Source organism: Melospiza georgiana, chromosome 3 (genome assembly GCF_028018845.1).
Source record: "Melospiza georgiana isolate bMelGeo1 chromosome 3, bMelGeo1.pri, whole genome shotgun sequence".
In the NCBI taxonomy this organism is placed as follows: domain Eukaryota; kingdom Metazoa; phylum Chordata; class Aves; order Passeriformes; family Passerellidae; genus Melospiza; species Melospiza georgiana.
The window spans coordinates 56,815,723-56,843,676 of NC_080432.1; the positions used below are offsets into that span (position 1 = coordinate 56,815,723).

Genomic DNA, 27,954 nt, shown 5'->3' on the forward strand with positions numbered 1-27,954 from the left:
AACTGGATAATCCACTTATTACCTGCATAATCCACTTTATTAACTGGATTCATGTTTTACTAAGAGGGATGATCACCATAGAATGAAACTTCTGCTGGGGAAAGGCTGATCTGTAACATCCTGCTCCCCAATTCCAGTGACTCCCTGCTGAAGCATGTTGTGACATCCTGTTATACAGGACATAACACGGAGTTCAGTACACTGAATCCTTGACTAGCCTAATCTTTGACTAGCAGAACAGTTAGGAACGAGTTAGGAGAGTATTGCAGGCTCTGTTCAGCAGAGAGTCCTCCTTTTCTCTTCAGCCCAACAAACCTCCAAGTGTGAGAGGCTTCTAAAAATGGAGAGTGACTGATTCATAAAAATGGAAAACTGAAGGAGGCTGGCTCAGCTTACCCAGCCACAGTTTCCTATAACTGAAGAGAGGCGTGTTCTTAGGCAAACATTTTCTAACCTTTAAACAAATATTTGGCTTGAAGGTTGGGGAAATTCTGTTTCAGAGCAAAGACATGACCACTGCCTGTCATGAATACCACACGTGTTCTCCCACCACATCACAGAGAGTCTGCAGTCTGCCTGCTCAGCCTGTCCCTGTGTACCTCCCACATCCCCCCAGTGCTCTACTGACCAACCATTCAAGCAGCCGCTGTTTGCATGCAAGAGCACGTTTACATTTCAATAAAACACGAGGGTGGGGGATGTGTTCAAGGCCCTGGAATGACCCAGCTGTGGCGGGCAGTGGGGAATAGACCAGGAACTGGATGAGCTGTTCTGTCAGGCCAGATTTATCCCATAGCTTCATGTAGCTGTTGTATAAAAGAAAATGTTGACATATAATTTTAAGTTTTTAGCCTGAATTTTTTTTGCCTTTCATTTTTCTATTCTTTTCCCACAGTAGTCCTTAAAGCTTAGACGGGAATAGGTTGCTGGATTTTATTTACTCTGTCCAAACTCCCTGGCTCAACCCTAGTAAATTTCTAATCTGCAAATTACTCCTTTGTGTCTGTAAAAAATTGCCATTAGCTGAGAGGTGGAAGGGGCGTGGCAGAACTTTGTGACCAGGGAACCCTTTCTCCCTCCTTTACTAGAAGCTGTCTTTATTCACCCTAAGGGATAGTTTGGGAAGCTGTAATTTTTACTGCACCTTTTCATCTGGTGGGGAGCCTCATCTGGCAAGTTTACTGTGCTGGTTGGACTTTGAGATGGATGAAGAAAGAAGCATTCACAGTGAAACTTGTGAAGATCTCTGGCTGGGGCTACACAGAGGGCTGGCTGCACGGCACATTTGTATTCACTGTGGATGCTGCTCTGAGCACTAGCCAGGCGCTCCACACTATTAAAAAGAGTCTCACAAGAGCAAAGACTCCTTCAGCTTGTTTGGGCAGCTGCTGGAGGTCACCTGGTTCAAACTGCACCCCCAAACAGGCCCCATTTCGAAGTTAGAGACCTAAGGGAGGACTTCAACACCTGACATCTGGGTTTCTCCTTGAACTCATCACATCCTGCGCTGAATGAAAGTCAGCCTCCCGCTTCACACTGCGTCACCTTATGCTGCGCTGAGATGTGAATGAATGAATAAATAAGTAAATAAAATAACAACAAATAGTGGAAGGAATTGCTGTTTTGGGGGTTTCTCACCGCAGGGGGCGGGCAGCAGCGGGGCCAGGAAATCTCCAGAGACTTTTGCGCGGAAAGGGGAATAAAGCTCCGCCGCAGCGCGGGGCGGGGGGGGAGGCTCTCGGGTGGCTTCTGGGAGCGCCAGGGGGGGATTCCACGCGTTACTCGGAGACTGGGAACGGCAGCGAGAGAAAGCGCCGGCGTCCCAGCACGAGGCGGCGGGAGCAGCACCGGCGGCAGCAGGAGGAGGAGGAGGGGGGAGGCCCTTCCTCCCTCCCTGCCTGCGTCCCTCCCTCCGCCGCGGTACCTGCGCCGCGCGTCCACGTGAGCGCCACATCAGCGCCGCTCCGCGCCCTGCCAGCCAGCCCGCCGCTCGGGGGGCAGCCGCCGGCCGCACTGCCCCTTCCCTTCCCTGCTCCTTCAGCCCCCGCTCCCCTCAGCGGCGCGGCCCAGCCCGGGGCTCAGCCGGCCCCGGCTCGGGAAGATGCTGCAGTCGCTGGCGGGCAGCTCCTGCGTGCGGCTGGTGGAGCAGCACCGCTCCGCCTGGTGCTTCGCGCTGCTGGTGCTGGGCTACCTGCTCTACCTGGTGTTCGGCGCCGTGGTCTTCTCCTCGGTGGAGCTGCCCTACGAAGACCTGCTGCGCCAGGAGCTGGGCAAGCTGAAGCAGCGCTTCCTGGAGGAGCACGCCTGCCTCTCGGAGCAGCAGCTGGAGCAGTTCCTGGTGCGGGTGCTGGAGGCCAGCAACTACGGCGTCTCGGTGCTCAGCAACGCCTCGGGAAACTGGAACTGGGACTTCACGTCCTCCCTCTTCTTCGCCAGCACCGTCCTCTCCACCACGGGTAAGGCAAAGGCGCTTCGCCCGCTGCCGGAGGCCTTCCGGGGAGGCCCGGACCCCCGAGGGCCCCGCGGCGGCGGCGGGGCCGGTGTGGGGCAGCCGGGACCGGGGGCACGGAGCGACCGCCGGCCCCGCGGCCCTGGGCGTGAGGGGGGCTCTGGAGGGAGCCCACTTCCCAAACTCTCCCCTGCCACGGGCGTGTTTTGTCAGGGTGCATCACCCATCCCTGACCCCCGTGAATTCGGCGCCAGGAGCCGGGCTGCCCATTCCGCCACCCTGAAATCGTTGGCGCTCTCGAAAATCCGGCGAGATGCCCGGCTCTTTCTTTGAACTTTTAAATGCTTCTGGAGGTGACTCCTTTGCGTTCTCCTTTGGTATTTTTTTTTTCCGGGCTGATTCTTTCCTGGGGGGGATACACACACAGGGATGGACGGCGATGGACTGCTAACCCGGTTATAATGAATTAAATTTCATTTTCCTGTTTTACTGTCAATTTCCACTTAATATTTGCATATAAGTGACTGAAAGATAATGCTTCCTTTCTTCCAGATAGCAGTTTGCATTGATGTTTTGAAAAACTCGAGGAAACGTTCCTCTGACCATAGTTTCTACAAATACTTATTTTTGCAGTAGTTACATTTCACATACCATTACAGTGGACAGCCTTCTAAAGGATGAGTGCAGGGGATTTGTGCGGGGAAGCTGGGTTTTGGTGATTTGAATGCAGGTCACTGACGCAAATAATAAGGGCTTGTCAAATAAGAAAAGCTTTAAAAAAATCACCCCAAAATTTGTCCAACCAGAGAGGGCTTTGTGTCCTGGCAGTACATTGATATTGCTATAAAAGATGCACTGTTTCTTTATTTTTTTTTCCTCCTTGCCCCCAAGTTAGCCCTCCTTCTGTTATGGGAAATTTAATCAGCTGATACTAATAATGACATTTAATAATTTGCTTACCTGTTCATAAGTTAGTGCTTCCTGACTGATCTCAAACAGGCAGCGCTTGTCCTATAAATAGTTGCCATTGAGCATACAGACTAGGGTTATAAGGAAGTTTGTGTTTTTAAAAAGTAAAACAGGGTTATGGGTGTCCCTCCAACACCTCCCCTCCCCACTTCTTAATTACTAGAGTTTGTAAGAAGAGAGAAAGTTACACACTTGAAGCAGTTAAATGCTTTCAGTGAATAAATTTCCAAGAATTAATCAACATATAGGAATACTGCTGATGAAAAAAGCATAGAACTGTGATAGTACTTCAGCACCTAAATTTTTTCTTTCAGTAAAGCTATAAAGCACTTAAAACTTAAGGAGCTGAATTGACCTGCTTTTTTCATTTCTAATCAGTTGTACTGTTAGGTACTATAAAATGTAAATTATTTTGTCCAAGAGCTATTTTTATATTCAAATTAGTTTTTCTGTAGTGTACTAACTCACATTAAAATAATAATAAAAAAAAGGAATTAAAAAAGGTCCTACTTTTTTTTTTTTTTTTTAATGACTCAGTCAAAAAATGTTCGCAGTTGGGACAGTGGGGCTGGGTCTGAGTTGGTGACACCTTAACACTTGGTGCTGATGCACAGCTAAGGGTGGTTGGCTGAGTGGTACAGCTCAGGCAGGGATGTCTCTTTCCCACTGCCTGTCTGCTGAAGGGCAAGGCATAAGCTGGCCCTGCATGTCTAGCTGGCTTGATCACAGAGGCCTTGCCAGGGAAGAAGACTCAAGGTACCATTGTCCAAATGGAAAACCTTTTAGAAAAGGCCACTTACATGGCATGTGTGCAGAAAACTCTGACATGCATGAGTTGACTTTTGTTATTTCTGTGTGCCTCATAAACTGAGGTCATCCAGTCATCACTGATGTAATAGACCAGGCATGAAGTGGTGGTACTTCCTTCTGTGTCTGATAGTCCTTTGCCTTGGGCCCTTTGTAACCAATTCCATCTGTTTCTTGTTTTATGCAGTGGCCTTCAGCTGCACTTAATCCCTATTTAATATAAATTAGAGTTGGTACAAGTAGATAAGTACAAATCCAGACCACTACAGTACCTCCAATGCTTGTTCAAACTCTCCCCAGAGCTACAGGTATTTCTGGTGAGGTGCATTTTTTCCCCCTCAATTGACTCTGCACCTGTGCAAGAAATCTTTCAAGTCTCTTGAAATGGTCATTCAAAGGGATGACAAGCAGAAGAACCCGCCCGGCCACCTCAAACACTTGTTCAGAAGTGCTTGAACATTCAAAATATGCTGTATTGTTATAAAGTGTACACCTGAAATGCCCTCCCTTTGCCAAGTATAGTGAGGGCAAAAGCAGAAAAGAGAACCCTGCTACTGATGGCTCCAGCTGAGGGTTGTTTCTGTGTGTAATTGAAATTACAGGGAGCAGCTGGGTGTTCCTTATGTTCAGCTGACTGAATTTGTCTCTCATATGTAAATAAATGCACACCTACCCCTTGTACAGAGGACAAGGCTTCTTTCATAGCCTTTCAGCTTTCTATATAAAGCATGTGGGGAAGTGTTTAAATTTGGCAACCCTCACTTTTTTTCTTGTTCCCTCCTGTCCTGATTATAGTCTTTGGCTTCTTACTCACTAGATAAAATCCACTAAGAAAATGATAAAGCCAGTTATGAATTAAAAAAAAAAATCTTAAAGGTGATTGCAGAATAAGGCAAATTGCTACTTGAAAGCAATTAATATTGCTGTGCACATGGGCTGTCACAGGACTGTCACAAGCTGCCTGAAGGACGGGCAAGCAAAGGGCAGTGAAATGGACTGTGGTGAGGCTTCAGCAGATTGTAGCAGTGTGACAGGTAGCAAGTTTCTCTTCTGACTTTATTCCTCCCTATGCAACTTAAGCAGTTGTGCAGAATGCCATATGAGCAATGTGTAAGGTGAAGCACTTTGGTCATTAATAATTGACAGCTAAACACTAAGAATATACAGTTATGTGCATTTAAGTAGTGTCTGCCTTGGAAATGCCTTGGTAATTAATACCTGACACACATCTATGGTCTGCTTGTCTCAGTGCTAGATGCCATCAAATCATTATGCTGAAACAGTTCTTTCTGGTTGGCTTTGTTGTGGTGCCATCTGTACTAAAGTCTTTTATTTCTAACAATAAAAATGAAGTAATTTTTTTGCACTCACCCTTGCAGGTGGTTTTTTCACTCATCTTGGTGTGCTGTCAGTGTCTAACATCTTATCCCATATTGGTAGAATATGGGAATACTGCATTACATGAGTTGTAAGCAGAGTGAAGCAGCCAAAAAAATTGATACTGGTTGTGTTGACAGATATGAAAAGTAAGTACACTGACTTCTGCTTGTTGAAGGAAAATAGGTAGGGAAGGAAAGGAGCAGCCAATTTAGGAACTTGGGGCCTTTAGTTTTATGTTTGTTTCTGGTATGAGTCTTCTCAGTGCAAAAATATTCCATGGCATTTTATACACACAGGCTGTAAGAGTTATTCTGACTGTCCAGCTTTGAGTATTTTTACCTTCATTCACAAGCCTTGCCACCTACAGGCATGGCTGGAGGTTTCATATAACATCTAGACACCAAAGGGATGCTGAGGAACAGCTGCCTTGTATCCTTCTCTGCTGTGATAGAGTTGGCAAGATACCCTTGAGGAGGAGGTGAGGATAGCCTTGTCTTGATTTAGGGATTTGCAGAGGAAAGGTGAGAAGTTGCCTCTTCTATGATGGCAACACGTTTTAAATTTTTTGATTGAGGTCAGCTGGCCTGTCATTTGAACCACAGGTGAAGCCTGTAACATGGTTGTCTGCAAAGTGCTTTGTGAAAGCAGCATTTTGTCCAGAATTCAGCCTGTACCAATCTCATTGTTGGTGCTGAGCATGGGTGTATTGTGCTGCATTCAGAGACTGTCACCCAAGATCCACAATGGGCTGAATTTGGGTTTTTTTTGTATTTTGTATGGAGTAAGGAGCAGTAGTAATTCAGTAGTTGCAGATAAATGCTTATAGAGGCTGCTACTTTGAAAGTGCTTGGTGGAAGGGCAAGTAAAGATACAATATGGCTTTCAGGAAAAGTTTTGCATTCAGGTTATTTAACTGCCAAGCTGTATGAGGAGTTAATGCATCTACAATTTGATTTATAAGGGTGTTCTCTGTTAGATCTGACTCTCATAAGCATTGCTACTTGCTTTGAGAAACTAAACTATGCCTTTATTTATGACAAGTAGCAGGCTGTGAGGTTGTGATGTTCTGCAAAAGAAAGTGCATTCTGTATGAAGAGGCCAGGGAAAGAGGAGCCTGGCAGTCTGCATCATTTTCTCCATGTTCTTTTCACAAGTGCTTGATTTTCTTGCCTTTCTTCTCCCTCAGGGGAACAGGCCCCACATCCAGTGCATATTTAGTGTGCATTACAGATCTGAACAAATCCGTAGAAGATGAGTGAGGGCCATGAAAGTATGACAGTGGAGCATTACAAAGACATCATAAGATTTGTAGGCTCTTACAGTAGAGCCCTCAGGTGGAAGAAACTATTGAGATCTCTCAATCCTGTATAGAAAGATGTGAATATAACTTAAGGTAATAAATAATAAATAAGAGGACAGTTTACAGAGACTTTAGGGAAAACAAGGTTTTCTGTCCCATGCTTGAATTCAATGTAAAATGCATATGTTATTTTTGCTGCTGTCAGAATATGTGGGCTGTGTCCCTGGTGATGCCAGTATTATCTCATTAATTCACACCAAATAAATATGTTTCATAATTCATACCAAATGTCTGTCTAGAGACCTGACATAAGGTTCTCTGTTGCATCTTATCTGAAAATATACAAACTTGGTGATGGATTAAACTCAGATCTGTCTCACTGGCAGTCACCCCTGACTCCAGCAGAACGCTGAAGCTTCATTGTGCTGTTGCCCTGACTGCAGCACTCATAGATTATTTAAATTGTTGTGATGAATTGCAGCTATTCACCAGGGTGAGGATGCCAAACTTTGGGAACTTTGTTTTTCTTTTAAGAGTTGTTTGTTACTTGGAAATAACATCTACAGGAAAAGGTAATTTGCTGGGGATGATCTCGGAAGCAAAGGGAGGTTGTGCTGTACTCTGCAACAGAGTGGTTTTTATCCAGCAGACATTCTAAGAGCAAAGGTAGGTTGAGAAAGATGCCAGAGGAAAAGGATTACATTCTACAAGCTAACTGTTTGGATCTGAAGCCAAGGGGTTGAAGCCTACAGGGTTTTCTGGGACAGGGTGGTCACAGCTGCTGGCCCCAAGGCTGTTGGCCTCCAGATCGATAGACTGTCCTGGAACCAGGCATCCTACTTCTTGGATTAAGTGGTACAAGCACAAAGTCAAAGAGTCGTTCTGTCTGCGTCTGTGTCTGCTTTCTTCCTTCATTCTATACCCATGTAGCAGTTCCAGATTTGCTGCTGTCATATTTTAGTCTGGCCCCAGGGTCAAGATGCTGTTTCCTGGGATGTGGGAGATTTCAGTTGAGTTCAGCTGAATGTTATTCTCAGTACAAGGATTTGAACTAGGGTTTTCTAGAACTCCTTAGGAAGAGGAGACAAAAAGACCACCATCTAGGGAAGTTGTGAAAGTTGAGTATGTATGGAGTCATACTGAGAAAATAGCTTGGATGCTTCTGGTATCTGCCTTACAACACAAAATAATGGGAAAGTTCATTGAAATAGTGAAAAAGAAAAAAATCACATTTACAATCAGAAAAGAGGGGACTTGACCAGTTAAAAAGCCCAAGCAAACTGAAAAAAACCCCTGAAAACACAAAACCAAGCAAACCTACCAAAATACACATACCAAAAATGTGTGGTGTGAATATCTCCAAAACCTCTGTATTTTGTCAAAATCCATGTTAATGAACATTTTTTTGAGAAAGGTATTAGGTTCTGGACTTCAGGACAGAAGGCACTCAGTTACCAGAGATAAGTAACAGAGATGAGCTACAGCCAGATTGGTCACGTTATCTCTTGTGTGCCCAGGACAAAGGTCTTGTTTTCATCTACTGCAGAAAGCAGCGGCAGAGAGGAAATCTAGGTCTGTCCCTGTCCCGTGTTCCAGGCAGGATGGTAGTTCCTGGTTTCTCATGGGGCTAGAGCAATCAGCTAAGCCAAAAATCCTGCTTATGCTTGCTGAAACAAAGGCTGTCGAGTCACTGTAAACCAATATTTGGCCTTCTTTACAGGCCAGTGAGTAGGAAAAACGTCTCCTGGCAGCATCTGGGGAAGCCATGGATTACCAAGACTGTATTATTGTATTACCAACACTGCTGGCTGCTGATGGGTGGAATGTCTTCCTTACAAACTGTCCTCACTTCTGTATCCTCCAATTCCTCTTGCCTTGCTAAATTGCCAGTGATAAGGAGCCCCACCAGCAGCTCTCAGCAGGTGAAGGACTGCAGCTGCTGCCTCTGTAGTCCTTCTGTGTTTGGCCTAGGGTCATTCCTCCTGTGCTGAAACACAAACAGTTGAAAGCAAGAGAGTCATCTCCTGCAAAATTGCCTTCCATTAAACATTTTCTATGTTTCAGCCTTTTTGTAAAGCTGGAATTCATATTATTATTCTAACGACATCTCCAAATCAAGTCCTAAGTTAAGTAATGTATACTTTCAGAGCAGGATTTCTAAAACTTAACAACCAAATCCTGCAATTCCTGGCCATTACTTGGTAGGATTTTCACTTTTTTCTGAATATAATTTTTTAAAGGTCTTTTAAACCTATCGTTACTCCTGTTTTCATTACTACTTGTTTGTTTTGGTTCTTCCCTTGTTTCACTTTGGCCTGCTGCATCATCATTTTAATAAACATTTTAATAAATGTGGAGTTTTTTAAATAGAGTAACATCATATGTATGGACTAAGGTCTATTTTGGTCACTGCTCCAGGTTAATTATAAAGTAGGTTACAAGCTACTAAACCATATGAAGACCAGAGTATTTCTTGGCCTGTGAAGAAGTAGAAGTTTAGCATTTTAAGGAAAAGTTAGGATTCCTATGAGAGTTTTGATGCCTTCAGGATTCAAGAAAAGTAATAAAAAATTTTCTTGGGAATTGGCTACCTAAATACCTACTGCCTCACTGGGTCTGACCTCAGCCGCTTGAGAGTTAGGATATTTGTACAAAATGCAGCTGATGACGTACAGAAGTTACTGATGGTGACCCAGAAGGTCTAGGAGAAAGGTACCAGCCATCTTTTTCATGGAAGAACCCTGCATATACCTTAAACAGATTGTTTCTTATGAGGTCAGAACAGCAGTGTGGTTCTGGTTAAGAGCAGCACTGAAAGGAATCAGTGGAGCAGAGCTTTTCAAGTGGCTGTGCTTCACAAAAGTATCCAAGTGCCTCTTGGAAGAGCATATGGATTGGAAAGGAAAGATACACATTCATCTCTGAAAACAGAATGTACCAGCATCCTTGTAGGAAAAGCAGATATGAATCCAAGTGGTACACCAGCTGTCACCAGACTCCAAACATTTACTAACTGAGAATTACCATGGTCTGTACTACAGACTGATTCTGTGCCAGTCACTGCAGCAGCTTTGGAAGTTATCACATCATCTTTGAGGAACCAGGGAAATCCCAGCTGCAGATTGGGCTGGGAAGCAGGTTTTACCAGCGCAACAAGCTGGCCCAGTAGTCTTCCAAGTAGCCTTTGCTTGTGTGTGAGAAATTGAGTCTGTGCCCTCTGACAAAGTTGCGTACTATCTAGTGCTAGGAACTTTACAGCAGAATTCCGTCTTTCTCCTGCAAATTGTGAGTCCAGACTGTTTTGATAAAAGCAAGTGGAGGCTTTCTGCCTCTAACCACAAATTGAAAACTTCTGGCCTGACCAGAATCTCTGTATAGAATGTTTTCAAGCATAATTTAATATCTTTGCAAATGCAGCTTTTGAGAGCATTGGTGCTATGAGAATGGGGTTTTGTCATATATTTTGTTCCTCATGCATTTCATGTCTGACACACCGAGTATGTTTTCTGAATATGCTTAAAATAGCTCAAAATTAAATGAAAAGGCTAAAATGAATTTCATTTTGCTTGCAGTATGAGTACCTCCTTCTGTGTCTTTCAATTATTTAAACACTGTTTAAATTGACTCAGCTGAATAACCTTAAATAATTTAACAGTAGCTTCTTCACAGGTTTCTTAAGACTAGACATGTAAGTGGGTTTAAGGTAAAAGAGAGACCAACCAGAATTAGATACTGAAATGATAATGTTAAGACACATCATTGTTGATGTTTGGTTTTTTTTTTTTCCAATTAGCAGAATGAGAGATAAATCTAGTTATAGAGGCCCCATCTCTGCAAATGTTCAAGGCCAGGTTTGGATCGGGCCCTGAGCAACCTGCTCTAGTGAAAGGTGTCCTGCCCATGGCAGGGAGGGTTGGAGCAAGAGGATCTTTAAGGTCCCTTCCAACCCAAACCGTTCTATTATTCTATGAAATGCATACTAAAACTATAATTATTTCCAAGTATGAGAAGATTTCTCAGCATTAAGAGGCAAAAGTAATCCTTCCGAAATTCTCAAATGATGCAACACTGACTGGAATGGGACTTAGGTATGATTTTATTTTATAGTCTGTATTGAATTTTCTCTTATGTGACACTTGGTCTTCTAGTTTCTTTGATATTTTAAAACTATGGGGCACACTGTGAGCACCTATTTTGCTCAGTTGAGTGATTGGCAGCCTCAGACATAGCAACATGCAGTACTAGTGCCAAAGTCCAGAAGCAAGTTAGAGTAGGTATCCTCTTTTGTTTACAATATAGTTTGAAAAGGAGATGTTACTTCAGAGTCACCAAATGCAAACACAAGGCAAAAATCTTATTTGACCTCTTCCCTGACAGACTGAGACTCTACTATACGTGGCTTTAAAGTTGAAAAAACCTCATGTTCAGAAAGCAGCAACATATCCAGAGATCCAGAGATCTGCTAAAAATTAAATAGTTTGTATGTTTAACTCTTGGGAACTTTATTATAGAAGTCCATACATCTCTCTCCACAGGAAGGGGAAAAGAGCCTTAAAAATTGATCCTTTTATTTAATATGGGAAGACCTTGGAATCTCTGCTTTGTATGTTATTCAAAGTAACTATTTTCCCAGCTGTACAAGAATTGCATAGACATTTTCCTTTGAAGCCTACAGCCTAAAGGAAATGAGAAAACTCTAAAGCAAACCAAAGAACTTCCATCTCTTGTAGAGTTTCAGAAGCTCTAGGCTGTATGATTTACTAATGGACAATTAAATTTTAAACACTTCACAACAGGTCTTGTTACTTATTTATATATGTTATATAGGTTGATGGTTGGACTTGGTGATCTTGGAGAGTTTTTCCAACTTTAACAGTTCTATGATGAGTGATTTCCATGGCTCTGTTTCGGTTAGTGTTGGGATGCTGACTGAGCAGTATAGCAAATGGACAGGGCTTAAGTATAATTGTGTTATTATTTGAAAATGCCAGCTACTGTAAACTCTAAGTGGTGCACAGAAATTAACGCAAAATTCTGTAAATCATTTGAGTGATTAATATTTAGGAATGAATTTCTTTAATGTGAGGATTGTTTAATTTACCTCTGTGCATTTACACATCTCTTGAGAAGTCCAGGACTTCAGTCTGGCTCCTGGTCCACTGCTGCAACTCTGGTTGGGTATTCAAGGAACTGTGGACACTACAGGATGCAGCACTGTGTGAATCAACAATTCATGTTGATAAGGGAAAAAACTAAATCCAAAACTAATCTCAGGCCTTAGATTTAGGCCTCAGTGTTATGTATTTACATTCTGCCTACCTATAGTGGAAAGATACATCTTTAATTTTCAGTTGTATCCTTTAGTGCAGCTCTGTGTAGTCAGTGGAGCCACCTGAATGTTCAGGTCAGGTTTCCTAGCTGCCACCTGAGATTATTTTGTATTGTGCTTTGAGGAAAATGTTATTTATCTTAGGAGTTATTGTTAGCCTTGAATCTCAGTCAAAGCAAAAGATGGAAGCTCACTCAACATCTTAAACAGAAGTTTGAGCTCCTGGTTTTAGCCTTGCATTACTCCATGTCCTTAGATGTCATGAGGAAGATGGTGATCATCTTTCACATTTCTGCATAATGTTTTATCAGTGGATCTTGAAGCATGTGCATACCAGAAACTGCTTTTTGCTGATTAGTGCACTGCTGTTATGTTCTGTATCTTGAGAGATCACAGTGACATTGCTGTATGTATTTTGTTAAAGGATAAGCTAAGACAAAGGAAAAAACAATCATGGAAGATCACATATGAGCCATTAGTATGGTTGAGAATAGGAACCTGTGTGTTTTGTCTTGCAGTTCTCCATTTCTGCTGCTAGGCTGTGTTCCCATACAGTAAGCTGATTTCCCATCCTGTGGGTGCACTTCAGCAGGCTTTTATTTTCTAGCATTTGATGTTCTTTCTTATTTTCCTTTAGTAATAGTTTTTCTGCTCAGTAATATTAGAGGAAATCACAGCTACTTGAACAGACTTTTACAGAATCCACATCTAAGTGTGCAATGCACATTTCTGTATCTTTACTTCAGTGGAGAGTCCAGAAATGTTGCCTCTCCCTTCTAGGGAATTGTTCAGGTGTGTACTATGTGTAGAAAACACACTACACACCAGATAATGCTGCCCACATAACTGATCAAATGCCTGAGCAGCCTTTGTGAGAAGGTGGCAGTATTTTCTCTGCTTTAGCGTGCTGGATGCCTCTTTTTACCTAGCAAAGGGTTTGCTCAGGGTGTTGTAAAACAAAATGGGCTGAGCCTACCTAACAGCTTTACCAGTAGTAGGAAGATGCGTTGGATCCCTGATTCTCATCCTAGGGTCCAGCCCTGTGCTAGGTCTGTGGCCAACAGGACCACAACAGTAGGCCAAGTCACTTTATCAGACTGGAAGGAGCATATTCCCTTCCTGCTGGATTAGTTTGCTCTGAGTTACTATATTTGAGCAAACTGCAACCAATACAAGAGGGGGCAGAACCGACAGCAACCTTTTTCCTAGCAGTTACTCTGGGATTTGTTAGGCATTTCATGTAGCTATGTCATAGAAGCACAGAAAGAATCTAAAAAGCACAGCCAAATCAACAACAGGTATAAGAAAGGAGCTGGTAACCTAAGAAAGTGTTTCCTGTACTGATAATGTATCTGACAATTGCTGGCTGTCCCTTGTAAAGGAGCATTGTTTCACACATGGAAATTAAAGGATTAAAATGTCAGCTAGCAAAGCTGAAAGAATTTTAACTGGACTCTTTTTAGTTAGCTCAGATGCCATCATTAAAATATTTCTCTCCAGTGTATTTCAGGTCTGCATATCTTCAGGGGAGCTTCATTTTTTCCTGCTGGGTAACTACTGTCATGTGGTAAATTGCATTGTCTTTGGAGTTAGTAAGGAAGTAATGCAGTCGTACCATTGTACCCAGTTTACAAATTCTTATCATTGACAAGTACAGAAAACTGGATGCTATGTTCATGGGACCAGACACTCAAAGAAATCTGTCCCTTGTAAAGATGTGTTAACTATCAGTTTACTCATTGCTGCTCAGACTCTTCTGTGCTAGGCCTTTCTTTTGGAATTACCAATAATTTTACATTCCCCTCCCCTTTATGCTGAGGTCTAAGGGATGCCATGTACAGCACCCTGGTTTCCTCACAGAGTCACAGGTTGTGTCAGTCCAGCCTTTTCCATGCTGGTCACTGTTTGCAAATGCAAGTGCTGGCAGGAGGCTGCTGAACATGAAACCTTCAGCACAGAGGAATGGCTAAGCATTTCTGATATGTGTGCTACCTTACTGGAAAAGGATTTAAGGAAATAGTTCTCAAAATCTTTGGTCGGTGTTGATGGTCTTTGACTGACTTGTGAATCCAGAGTTGTGACTGGGCAACTGGAGTATTTTTTGATGAATTGTCATACTGGATTTAATGTTGCCTGCTTTCATTATATGCACACCATCTTATTCTGGCCCTGAGAGTTTAGAATGTATTCCCACTAGGAAAGTCACCTTATAGTTGTAAGAATTTTTGGAATCATCAACTATCCCACCAAGAGGAATTTTTGTAGCAAAGTGAAGTGCGTCATTTTAAAACAAATTGCCATTAGTCTAAACAGACAACACTGGTTTTGAAAACCACAGAGTATTTAAGTTGCTCTGTCTTTATCTTTACATTGCTGGCTAAATGTCTTATGTATGTAGTTTACCTTTATAAATGCCACATTCCTGTTTATTTCTAAATAACTTCTAGATAAGCAAAAACCTCTACATTTCATCTGCTTGTGAACATAAATTGTATGTGCAAACACAGTTCTTTTCCTTTCCCTTTATTTAGTGGTAGGACGTACAGAGCTGTGATTATCCCATTTGTCCTTATTCCAGTGTAACTAATCACATTTGTGTTTCCCACAATTATTGTTTGCTATGTGGGATGTCTTAAACGTGTGAGTAATTGAATAGGACTAATGTATCTATAAAATCTGTTTATGGTTCAGTTAACTAGTTCTCACAACAGTTGAGGAATTTCCCCATTGAGTTTTGCAAATTTGTGTTCTATTTTGAGCTTGAAATGGTGAATATATTCAACTTGACTGTATTCAGATGTGAGAGTATCATCAAGCATCATATTTAGGACTGTAATTTAGAGTTTTGAATAAGTCATGTAATCTGTAAAAGTATCTCACTTTGGTCCTTATGTAAGTATTGTCTCATAATTTATTATTCCAGATGGAACATGCTTACATGAAAGTGGAGTGTGATGCACTTCAGTTCTGTGTGGTTTTAGCTGCTTTAGTGATTTTTTCCTATATGTGTTAAATTGTTCTGCTTCTATTTGGCATTATGTGTTGTTAAAATCTTTATGTTTCTGAGAAATAGCTATTGAAACAGACGATACCCACATTCAAGTACATTATGGTGACTGACTTATATATGAAATATTAAAATACCTTACAAAAACAGGCAAGAACTATGTGTCTTTCTCTGCCAAACAAGGGAGTTGATGCTTGCAAATTCCCTGACTTCCAGATGTCAAATCAATAACAAGATTAGAAGTAAATATTCCTATTCCCCTGCTGCATCTAGTAGATAACAGTTTCTTCTACGTGAGGTTGCATTTTAATGCAAAGATGCTGCTTACAGATTTGAATTTAACTCCACAGCATGAAACGGCCTAGTTTTTTAATTTTGTGTGATAATTCCTTACTGCCCACAATACAAGTTTCCTTCACTGTTTTCATGCTCTGTAATTTCTGATGGTGCAATAAAGCAATCTTTGTTTCAGAGTGGAGGTGGAGAGCCTACTAATTTGCAGCTGGTTGTTTCTTTTTATTTCCAGATGGTAGGAAGAAAAATTGTGGCTCATTTCAATGCGAGAAATTAAGTTTGCAAGACTAGGTATTCTTCAGTAACTGGAAATGTGATTAAAACGCTGCAGTAAGTGCCACTGCAACACATTCAAAGCTTTTGACACATCCCAGGGTGCATTTGGGATGGTAACAGGTGTGAATTATAAATTTTTAGAAATCTCTTTTCCAGTGAACTGTACCAGGTTTCAAGCAGAGCACTACAGTGCACAGGTGCTGGGTTCAGCAGTAGCACCTGGCACATCCCTGTGGTGCACCATGCATACACAAGGTCTTTCAAGTGGTAGAAAGCTGAAGTAATTGATAGAACTTGAAAACCTGTTACATTAAAATTAGAGGGGCTGTGGAAAGACAAAATTGCAGCATGGAATGAATCTGTGCTTCCAGACCTTTTCTGTAAAAAGAAAGATCCATCTTTTCTCAGTCTGTTCAGAAAGTGTGTGTGTCCTCTGAGACTCACTGCCATTTAGATGCTAAATGTGTCTTAGCTACTAAAAGGAATTTCTCCATAGGTGCAGACTTCTGGAATTACAGACAAAATCTAGATGTGTAAGATCTGTTGTGTGAGATATACCACTTCTATGCTGCAGTCAAGGTGAAATCCTCATTGTGTTGTTTTTCTGAATCAACATGAGAAATGAGAAGATCAATATTGTGGACAAGCTGCTGGCTAAATCTGATCATTAATGACATTTTATCTCTGCCAAAACATTGTCCATGTTAAGTTCTTTTTGTCCTACTTTGAATATTTCAGGATGTGAACCTCAGGAAGAGCTGTAAAAAGGCTTGTACTTTGCCCTGGTTTCAGCTGGGATCGAGTTCATTTTCTCCTTAGTAGCTGGTACAGTGCTCTGTTCTGTATTGACTATGAGAGGAAGGTTGATAACACACTGAAATTCCAGTTGTTGCTCAGTAGTGCTTGCCCCAGGTCAAGGACTTTTCAGTTTCCTGTGATCTGCCAGGGAGCAGGTGCACAAGGAGCTGTGAGGGCTCATGGCCAGGGCACCTGACCTAAACTGTCCAAAGGGATATTCCATACCATAGAACATCATTCCCAGTGTATGAACTGGGGGAAGTTGGCTGGTAGAGACCAATTGCTGCATGGGCATGGCATGGACATCAGCCAGCAGTTGATGAGCAATTGAGTGGGCTTCTTTTGTCTGTCTTGGCTTTTATTCCTTTCATTCTCCTTTTCATTATAATTATTGTCGTTATTGTATTTCCACTGTGTTTCAATTGCTAAAATTTATTATCTCAACCCCTAAGTTTTAATTTTTGTTCCTAATTCTCTGCCCCACCATGAGGGAGGAGTGAGCAAACAGCTGTATGGTACTTAGCTGCCTGCCACCTCAGGTTAAACGACAACAACCCCTTTCAATACCTTGAAGTTGGTATTGAAGGTGTTAGGAAGGTTTTTAAAGAACTTGTTTCTTTGACTGCTTGTTAATCTTGATGATCAGTGGCTTTGAAAATGCATTAATAAGGGAATGCTGCTGCACACACATATCTGAACATTCCAGTGCAAAAATCTCATCTCGTTTTCTAATGTTTCAGAGGACTACAAGTTAAAGTTTCCTAATAAAACTCACTCACATTTCTCTTTTAGCAAATTTAAGTTTCTGAGACTTAGGTAGTTTGTTCTATTAGGATACCTCACTAATAAAGTGGTCTGTTGGAGCCCCTACTTTGATACAGATTTTTGACCATCTGTTGCCTAGCGGGCAAGTAAACCAATAAAAGAATAATTGGAATTTTCCTGGCTGGATTCTCAGAGTAGCCCTCAGGAAGTCTCACCTTGCTTTTGACCTGTTGGTTGAGTTTTATTCAACAGACTTTTGTAATTTTTACTTCTTTCTCCATTGGGAAATGAATCTGAGGTAACAGAAAAGAATTGTTGAAACAAGATAAGAGTTTGTTAATTTATGCTAAATCTTTGCTAGAGGCAGATCTAAAGATGTGATGTTTGTGTTTTGGATAGGTATTTCTAGAAATGTGCCGTTATTAAGAGTTCTCTGAGGGAAAAATAGCCCAACACCAGATGGATCCTGGTTGGATTGCAACTAAACCCTTATAGGATCTTAAATCCAGGATGACACTAAGAGGAACCAATTTCCAGTATAAAGATTTTGAGCTTTGAAAAAAGGAAAAGTGCTCTTAGCTTAAAAAAAAAAAAAAAAAAGAAAAGAAAAGAAGAAACACAAACCCAAATGGCAAACCTGGAAATTCATGCATACCTCTTGACTATCATCTGTGATAGAAATAAAGCCTGAATGCTTTGGCACAGAGGTTTAGCAGACCTCTGCCTGCTGAAGCCACTCACATTTAGTCTTTGCTCCTGCCCTGCAGCTCACTGTGAAGCACACAGAGGACAGGAAATCTTTAATGACACATCCAAAAAACATGACTGAAGTTGTCAGGGCTCTGTGGGAGCATGGGTCCAGCCCACACAGACTGCATGACAGGCTAGAAGTTTAGCATATCCCAACAAAAAGGAGTTTCTCAACAGGCAGTCTGATGGAAGCCATGTAGGTGACAGGCAGGGTTTGAAAATATCTTCTCTTGCAGGGAAAGCTTTGCCTGCTGTTGGAGTGCCTGGAGAGCACAAGTCTTCCTGCAGGGAACATGTTTTTTATACAGGCATATTTACTAGCCCTGGAATGGCAAATGTGCCTCACCTGGAGCCCTGTCTCACACATGGTAGACATCTTTCTGGTGGCAAGGAATGTGTGTTCTCATGTAGGCTCTGCTGGAAGGGTGTAACAGTTCCCTTGGGTTGGTAATACCCGTTTTGGTTATACATAATCTACCCAGGCAAGATGAGCAAAACCCAGTGTTGGGTGGTGCAGGAAAGAGTGCTATCATTTTCCAGTTAAAGTTACTGTCTGTTGAGCTGTGTTTCCCTCTGATACTTTTGTTGAGAAGAGATAATACTGTACCAAACACTCATAATAATCATCTCAGATGTGGGGGGGAGATACTGATTTCTGTCCTTAATCTTATGTCTCCATTTGGTTCCTGTGCAGTGGAACTATCTGCTGTTATGCTGCTCTAGTAACAAGTCCTTCCTTGCACACACCCCCCCACATCTTAACTGCTGATATGGGAATTGCTTCATCAGTAGCATCGCTGCTGTAGGGTTGTGATGTTTTTCACTTACTTGCTGTGGGCAAATACTGTCTAAAACAGCAGTGAGTGTAAATGGACAAAATAGTACAGCTTGGTGCCATTTGCAATTCCCATCAGACTGTAGGTGTGCCTTTCCTTGCGTGGTGGTGTGAGAGAAACAAGGATGGTCTTTCTGATGACAGAAAATGAGAGTTGGGAAGTACTAGCAATTTGTTTGGTTTGGCTCAGAGTTATGTTTAGTGTCCCTTTAATTAACAGAGTGTTCTTGTGCTTTATCAGGTGACCTGGGGTTCAGGTAGCCTCACAGATGTGTAATACTGTTGTTGTTCATCTTACTGAGCTATGATGGAAATTCAGAAACAATAACTGAAAGTCTTTCCTCCAGAAATCTGGAGCCCATCAGGGAAGTATGGGGAGCTGTGAAATTAAGCCAGTCTGGCATACCTCTGCTGTGGGTTACCATTGGAGGAGCTGATGTTAGGGAAGCACTGAATTCAGCTTCAAATTCTGAAGAGAGCTGAAGTCTGCCTATTTCTTGGCCCTCTGCTTGGGTTCAGATCAAGAGTGCACTACAGATGATTTTGACTTCCTGCTTTGGTTCAGGCTTGTGGAACAGTTTTGGAGCGTGTAGACTGGACTTCTTTCTAATTAAACAACATGAAGCAGTAAAGACTACCTCAGCTATTATTGGGCTTACAGTATTTGTGAAATGAGTAGAGCAAATCTGAAATAAACCCTGGCTTCCCTAAATATAATCTTGAATTTAGGTGCATGCTACCAAGTGTTCTGCGCTATGGATCAATACTTATTGTGCTACAATACTAATGTTAACAAGATGACTGTGCAAATTTTTTTGTTCCTTTTTTCTTTTTTCCTATGTCTATACTTTGCATTCCAGTGGTCAAAATAATTGATTTTGTGCAGGAATTGGCAGATATCTGACCTCTTAAGTAATATGATGAAATACTACTTTTTTTCATGACATTCAGAGATAATATCTAAGCTCCTGTTGCAACCAAACTATTTTCATGTTCTAAAGTTTTGCTCACAAGCCCAATACAAAAACATTTTCTTTATCATGACATCTTACAGTTTCTCCTGCTGCCTTGCTGGTATGTGAAGAGTATCAAGATGATAATGTTTTGAATAGTAAATTACCATCTATAAATATGTAGTGTCCAGGAATCCTCCTGCACTGACTGCAGATTTTCTCTTGCTGATTGAAATGACAGCATGTATCTCTCTAGAAAAATGTAAATGATCTTACAGTAGCAAAAAAGATACAGGACTTATTGTTGTAAATAAATGGTTCAGTAATTTTTCTCTAGTTAAGAAAATTATTGATACATAATGTATGGCCTTATTCTGATCCTACTTGTTTGACTCATTTGAAAAGACTTAAAGCACTTTCAGTTTTCATTGCATAATTAATGGGGGCAGGTGAGCCAGCAGCATGCCCAGATGCTGATGTTGTCCTGGGCTGCACCTGGAGTGCTGCCAGCAGGGAGGGAGATGATCCTCCCCCTCTGCTCAGCACTGGTGAGGCCACTCCTGAAGGGCTGGCTCCCGTTCTGCACCCCCCAGTGCAAAAAAACCCAGGGAGCTGCTGGAGAGTCCATCCAAGAGCCACTAAGGGATGAAGGGACTGGAGCATCTCTCCTGTGAGGGTTGGGAGTGACTGGGAGTGCTGGGCCTGGAGAAGAAAGGTTTTGTGGGGAGCTCACCAGTGTATATGAGTGTATATGAATACCTGAGAGAGTAAGTTAGGGACTAATATTGCAGGTGGCATATGGATGCTGCTGTGTTGCACACTGCCCCTGTCAGATCATTGTTTTCCACCTTTCCATTCATGTTCACTGGCTGGCTAGTATTTTTTTACTTAAGTTCAACATTTTGAGGACAAGGAGGTATTTTCATTCTGCTTTGGGAGCACAATAAGTATTAAATAACTGAATTATTACAGGATACAAAAATACTTTCACATTTGTTTTAGTTCAGTTTTAAATACTTACATGTTAAATTCTATGGGCTAACTACATCTATCTAAAAATCATATATACACAAATTATTTGCTAAATTTTTAATGGATTTTTATATGGGTAATTATTTTCCACCAGAAGTGCCACTCTGTTCATAGGTCCAAGTCAACGAGAGCCTTTGTTGTCTCTTCATGCAGGACTCCCCAGGAAGTCAGAGGTGGGATGGGCTTATTGCAGGAAGGCTTTTCAGACGACTGAGAACATACTCAGTAGGAAATTGGAAGTATTACTAGTCTTGCTTCCAGAGTAGTAGTATTTTGGATTTTTTGTATTATTATTAATTAATCCAAAGTAGTAATATTTTGGATTTTTTTATTATTATTACTGATCACCATGATTTCTGAATGAGGATATGTGGCATGTCCATACACAGTAAATCCATTTTCACACCACTTATTTAGGCCAACACAGAATGTATAAGAACAGGAAGTGAACATCAGTGGTTTGCTAGCACTGGTACAAATCCACAGGCAGTTTAAACAATACTAAACATAAGACTGTAGAGTAACCTGTTCTTCTTCATATTAATATGAATAAAGTGTGAAAGTATCCCTTGTCCTCATACAAACATTCTCCCCAGTTTGATTCATTAGCATCCCCCTTTCCCAGCATCTGTGGATGTCGTTTCTTTGGGTAATATTGCTTCTTGTGCAGGAACAGACAAGGCAGATTTTGGATGCTTTGCAAGATAAAAATGTTCTGACATACAGCTGTTCTGGTAGACACTGTTTTTGAAACTGGCTTGGACCATAGAAGCAAATATATTCATGCCTTGTTTCTTTGGTTCAGATATTTCTGACAATCAGCCAAATTGCTCATATGAGTATTTATTTAGTATTTAGTATTTATTACTAAACTTACTGTGTTAAAAGCCATTTCAGCTTTTCTTGGTGCAGCAGGTGACATTTGTGAGTTGATTATATGAACACAGTCCTTTCCACAGTCCAAACCTAGCTGCAGGACATTGATTCTGAAGAATTAGCAGTCTTTGGCTCTGATGACTAGTGGCAGCAGAGAGCAGAAGGAATCAAAACCACATAGGAGATGCATGTAAATCAGTTGGAATCTCTTTAGAGTTTGGTTGCTTGGTTTGTACTTTTGGAAGAAGCCCCTTCATTCTAGAAATTGGCAAACCAAAACAATTCTATTCTGACAAGTGGTTGGGGTGAGATACTGCTGTGAAGATGTAATCTTCATGATTACGTTAATTTAAATACTGTTTTACTACTTTTATTCTAGTGAAGTTGAGGGGTATATTATTATTCAAGAGGGCTGGATCAGCACCATACTAAATCACCTCAGCTTGAAGTCTAAATCACTTTTAAAATCACACGTACTGGTGTGGTGTGAGAATGAACCTAATGACTGTTTTCTTTAGTGGCAAAACTGGTTTAAGAGGTTTTTGCCACACCCTTCATCACGTCTCTAATTGTGCCAGTGCAAGTCTTCGAGAGCTGCATGGTAAGCTTTTATTAGTGAAATTGACTAGGTTTCAAAATCTCCTCCTTCTCCTTCTCCTTCTCCTTCTCCTTCTCCTTCTCCTTCTCCTTCTCCTTCTCCTTCTCCTTCTCCTTCTCCTTCTCCTTCTCCTTCTCCTTCTCCTTCTCCTTCTCCGTCCTGTCCTATTCTTCCCCTCCCTGATTATTTCATCAGTTTTGGTTTACAGAACTTCCTCCTCTTCCCTCCTCTAATGCACACAAAGTCAGTTTCATTAACTCAACCGAGGAGATAGCAAAATGTAATTTCCAAATGGATTTCCTCTGCTTAGAAATGCCTGTCACAGTGGAATTTTTCCTCCTCATTTCTGCAATGTAGGGTGGCATATTTCAGCCTGGCTAGAAATCCAGGTTCCCTGGTTTGTTTAGTAAAACGGTGTTAGGGAACTTTTCCAGAGTGTTTTCAGTTTGGTGGCCCAATAAGTTTAACAATGAAATACATCTTTCTTCATAAAACTAGGTCTCAAACTATTATTTTCTATAGCAAGGAAGAGCATAGCAGCAACCAGGGTGATCTCTCTTACCGCACAGATCTACTGTCACCTGACATTTCCTTTTCATCTTGGAAGATAATTGACCAGTTATAAAGAAGGATGTATTTCACTGTTAAACACAATGGAAAATGTCAAAGGCTTATAAAATGAAAGTCTAGAAATTATGTAAATATTATCAATGACCATCTTCATCATACTCCAGTGAGTCATGTTATGCTTGGGATGAATTAAAGATTTTTGCATAACTTAAAAATACATAGTACGTGATGCACTTAATTTATTGGGGCATTTTGAGATTATGAGGTGATTTAAAGGTCTGACTTCTCTTCAAGGACACTGACTCAGACCAGCAAAGGGATGAGCACACTTGCTGTGTTACGCTGCGTGGTGTGATTCTGCCATCTGAATGGGTGTGTTGGGGAGGACACTGGATGTGCTGAACATAACCCTCTCCATGCCCTGACAATCTCAGGTGCTGCGCAGGGCTGGTAGTGTTGCAGCAGGTCACCTGGGGCCAGAGGGAGCTGTGGCTTGACAAAACCTGTCATAGAATGAATAGTACCTCTAAACTATGAATAGGCCGTGGAAGAGAGAGGCGGTGCTGCAACCTGGTACACACCTGCCAGGCTTCATCCCCACAGCCTGGGAGAGGCTGGCTGAGGGAAGATTTCTGTGGGCTGTAGCAGTTCTGTTTGTCTGTTACTTGCCTCACTTGATGTAAGATCCATCTCCACCATTCAAATATTGACCCTTTGGGGCAGCATCTGGGCATTTGTGTGGAAGTCTAGGCTGGGTTATTACAACACAGAACCATGGCACCTCTGCAGTCTGGCACTAAATGCTCGGGTCAGGTCCTGAAAAACCTGTAAGGCAGCCACTGCCTCTGAACACACAGAAGAGCTCGTTAATGAGCTACAGGAGAGACTGAACTATAAAGAGACAAAGCAGTGATGATACACAACTGCTTAGATTGGTCAAAGCAGTGCCTGAGAAGGATGGAAGGGAAAAACACCCCCTGCCAACAAGTGCCAAGCTAACAGAGGACAGAAGAGTGTGAAATGCTCAAAGCCAGTGCTGGGTTTGATACCGGCTGTAATGCATTGGAGACGTTGGAAGCTACCTAGAGACTCTGGAGAACAAAGTCCAATGGTGTGTATAAAAATGAAAGGAGAAAATATATCTTACCTGGAATATAATGGCCAATTCTGTGTATTTACCTACAGAGTGATCTAACAGGAGCAATTAGTCACAGCTAAGACAGAAGACAAAATAACTGAAAGAGGAGCTTGCACAAGAGGGATACAACATACTGAGAAGTGTAGAAAAGTCATGACTGAGCCTTTTTAGAATGATGTAAGAGCAGAATTCTAACTTGAAGTACAGCAAGAGGAAAATTTTTTTATTGAATACATCATTGACATGTATAACTCAGCACCAAAGTAAATGTAAAAAAATATAAGTATTTTAAATTATTTCTAAAAAGAAACACTTTTGTATGTATGTTTTCACTTTTGTGACAACCTTCAGAATTACATCAGAACTGCTAAAGACATTTTCTATATTTATATAAGTGTATAATAGTAGAAATCCTCCAAGCCATAAGAGATTTTTAAGGAAAAAAATCCCCACATGTGAACAGAAGTGAAACTCAACTGTCAGCATCTTGTGGAGTTTTGCTCTTTGTGTAATCAATCCAGTATGGTCCATCTCAACACATTGAGCTAGATAGATCATTGCTACTTATTTGGCACATTTTGTTGGTCTTGGATGAATTCTTTAATTCTTTACCTTTTTTTTTTTTTTTTTTTTTTTTTTTTGAGTGATATCCTTTATCTCTAGTGTCACTGTGAGTAGCAGTGCTTGGCCAAGTTTTCTGAGGGTTTGATTTTTCAAGGGTCAGTGCTTTTAAATGGGTGATTGTTATCTGATATTTTCATTATACGGTATGAAAATATAGCATTCAATAAATCTTGTTTTTTTCATAATCAGTAATACAGTTATCAGACAGGCTGCATTGATGATTTAATTCTGGTCAACCATAGCAAGTGCCCTGGATAGAATAAAAAAACTACTTAATTTGTAAGTAGTGCCCTTTTCTCATAGCAAAAATAATACCTTAGGATTGCAACTGTAATACTCCTGATCATGGTGGTTTCCACTGAAAAAGGAGAATGGGCACACACCTCCCTGAAGGGGACACAGTCTGAAGTACAAACAGGTACAGGAGCAGAGATGGGAAGCAATGGAGCACAAGTGTCTGAAACCAGACAATGGAGTATCTTGGGCCTTGGATCTGTAATTTCCTCTCTTTTAAAGTGTAGCTGTGTTGGTTTGGGGTGTTTTAATGACTTTTGTACAGTGATAACTAAGATTATAGGCAACTTTCTTGACACTCAAGATTGTCAAGAAAAGTTACATAAAAGCATTTGCAGACTGGGGAAAAAATAGAAATCCTTTTCTTCTCCACTTGTCATAGCCTGAGATATGTAAAGGTAGCAAACAGAGTAGGAGAAGTGGTTAGTTCTTGAAGGACTGGTTTGTTCATTCCCCTAGGGAGTGTCACAGGTGGTGTTCCTTGTACAAGCGTGTTGGGCTTGTGCTGTTTGACTTATTTCTAAATGCCTGGAAGAGGGAAACAACTAAGTTTACTAAATACACAACATTAATTAAGGCAGTAAGGATGGTGGAAGAGCCCAATGGTAACTGGGCAGTAATGTGTCACATGAAAATGAGTGTGGATAAAATCATGCTCAGTCATAGTTTCAAACATTAAGTGATGGGATATGCCCTGATGGATGTAAGATCCAAGACTTCTGATAGTCAGAGCCAAGAAAAAGCCTCAGCTTGGCAGTAGTCAGAAATGCCAGTCAAACCTCCAGCATTATTAGGCACAGAGTAGAATACTTGTCTACAATTTCATAAATCTGATTGAACTGCTCTGTGCAGTTCTGATCCTCTTATCTCAAAGCAGATAAACAGAAGGTGAGCAGGAAAAAAGCCATTAATTAATACAATTTACCAGGGCTCAAAAGACTGAACTTGGGTAAATTATTCATAATATCATTAAAATTCAAGTACAACTGAAATTTCCTGTTGGGTTAGCTAACACAGAGAAATTACACCTCATGTGTTTCTTCTACAAGACTTTGAACATGGTAGTGATAAGACATTTTGCCTGTCTCTCATTGTCTGGAGGTGTCTTTGTACATTTTAAGAAAAGGAGATGTTATTTTTAATTTACTCCTCTGGAAAAATTAAAAAGTAATGATTCTATTATTAAATCCATCAAAGTAGAGAAGAAATCTCTTTTGTTTGTATAAAACTTGAAGGGACTTGCATTGCAGCCAGTTTCACAGGAGAGCAGGTAGAGAGTTCCCAGGAGGCCTCATGGAATGTCTGCCTGGTCTAGTGCTGCACTGGGCAGACTGGGGTGGTGCAGAGTGCACTTCAGAAATCAGAAGTAGCATAACCCTGAATTCACTGTGTGTTCTGCCTGGGCTGCTCAAGATAGCTAGTTGCAGTAGCTCTGGAAAATGCCTTGCTGTACAGCAGTAATATTACAAGCCAAATGAGCTGGCTGATCTGGGGCTGCAGAATTGGGAGGGCCTGTCTGCACTTGCTTGGTTTGATATCAGTGTGAAGGATGCCCAGACTAAATTCCAAGAGATTTCCTTTTCCTAGCTGCAATGAAAACAAAATACTTATTTTTCTTTTTTCTTTTCTTGGTTGGCAAACAGAAGAAAGCATTCCTGGTTTATGTTGGATTTGCTGTTCCCTTCTGTGATGATGACTCACATTTAGAACCAAATTCTGTCTGTCAGAGTGTACTTTGGCAGCATGGCCACTTGCACTGGGTACAATTGCACAGGTTTGTGACATTGGGATTGCTTGCACTAGCAGGGGATCTATTCTTGTACTCTGAATGCAACACTATTCATCCTCCTCGTGTCTAAATGGTGAGGCAGAAATCTAGCCACAGTGGCTAAATCCTTGGAGTTTTGCTGTGAAAAATGTTTGTTCTGCTTTTAGATACCTTTTAATAGATTATAATCTGTGGAGGCATGGAATTAGATAGCTCTGAATGTCAATTATAGTACTTCTATGTAATTTTGATTTTCACAAAAGGTGTTGGAATGTGTTACTACTGTAGATGTAGGAGGATTTTTCTGAAGTGTGTGTTGTTCCAGTTTACAAGGTGGGTAGAAAAGTTACATCACTTTGTAAAACTAAATAAAAAGTTGAGCAGGAAAACCCAGAATCAAATACAAATTTGCTGGCATAAGCTTCCACTCCTGACTAGGCCTTACTTCCTTCTCTGAAATAAGCATGTATACAATGATGATCACAATTTTGAAATACAAAAATATTTGCGTTTACTTGCTCGTGGCTACTACTGAGTTTTGTTTGCCTGCTTAAAACAGACCATTTAACAGCATTTGTCAAGAGTAGCAGAATCCAGAATTATTGCATTAGTGCATCTTATTCTTCTCACTCAATACAGCCCGTATCAGGCTGGCAGCTGAGCTCCTATCTTTCACTCAGCTCATGCCTGCTGTGCTTTGTTGCAGGTTATGGACACACAGTGCCTTTATCTGATGGGGGAAAGGCCTTCTGCATCATCTACTCGGTCATCGGGATCCCGTTCACGCTGCTGTTCCTGACGGCCGTGGTGCAGCGCATCATCGTGTACGTCACCCGGCGCCCCGTGCTCTACTTCCACATCCGCTGGGGCTTCTCCAAGCAGGTCGTTGCAATCATCCATGCTATGGTCCTCGGCTTCATCACTGTCTCCTGCTTCTTCTTAATCCCAGCAGCAATATTTTCTGTCCTGGAAGATGACTGGAATTTTTTGGAGTCATTTTATTTTTGTTTCATTTCCCTGAGCACCATTGGTCTCGGTGACTATGTGCCAGGAGAAGGCTACAATCAAAAATTCCGGGAGCTGTATAAAATTGGAATTACATGTAAGTGTCAAACTAACCAGCTAAGTAAAAAGCATTTTAT

At 41.4% G+C, this 27,954-nt stretch overlaps 1 protein-coding gene across 1 annotated transcript in view; it reads left to right on the forward strand.

Annotated features, from left to right (window-relative positions):
• Positions 1 to 1,911: 1,911 nt before the first annotated feature.
• The window catches only part of KCNK1 (potassium two pore domain channel subfamily K member 1), a 31,537-nt gene continuing 5,494 nt past the window's right edge, over positions 1,912 to 27,954 (forward strand). Inside the window, exons 1-2 of the mRNA XM_058021088.1 lie at positions 1,912 to 2,456; positions 27,519 to 27,914. Coding sequence (XP_057877071.1) covers positions 2,102 to 2,456; positions 27,519 to 27,914 — 751 coding nt within the window. The 5' untranslated portion in view covers positions 1,912 to 2,101. The remainder of the gene's footprint in view (positions 2,457 to 27,518; positions 27,915 to 27,954) is intronic.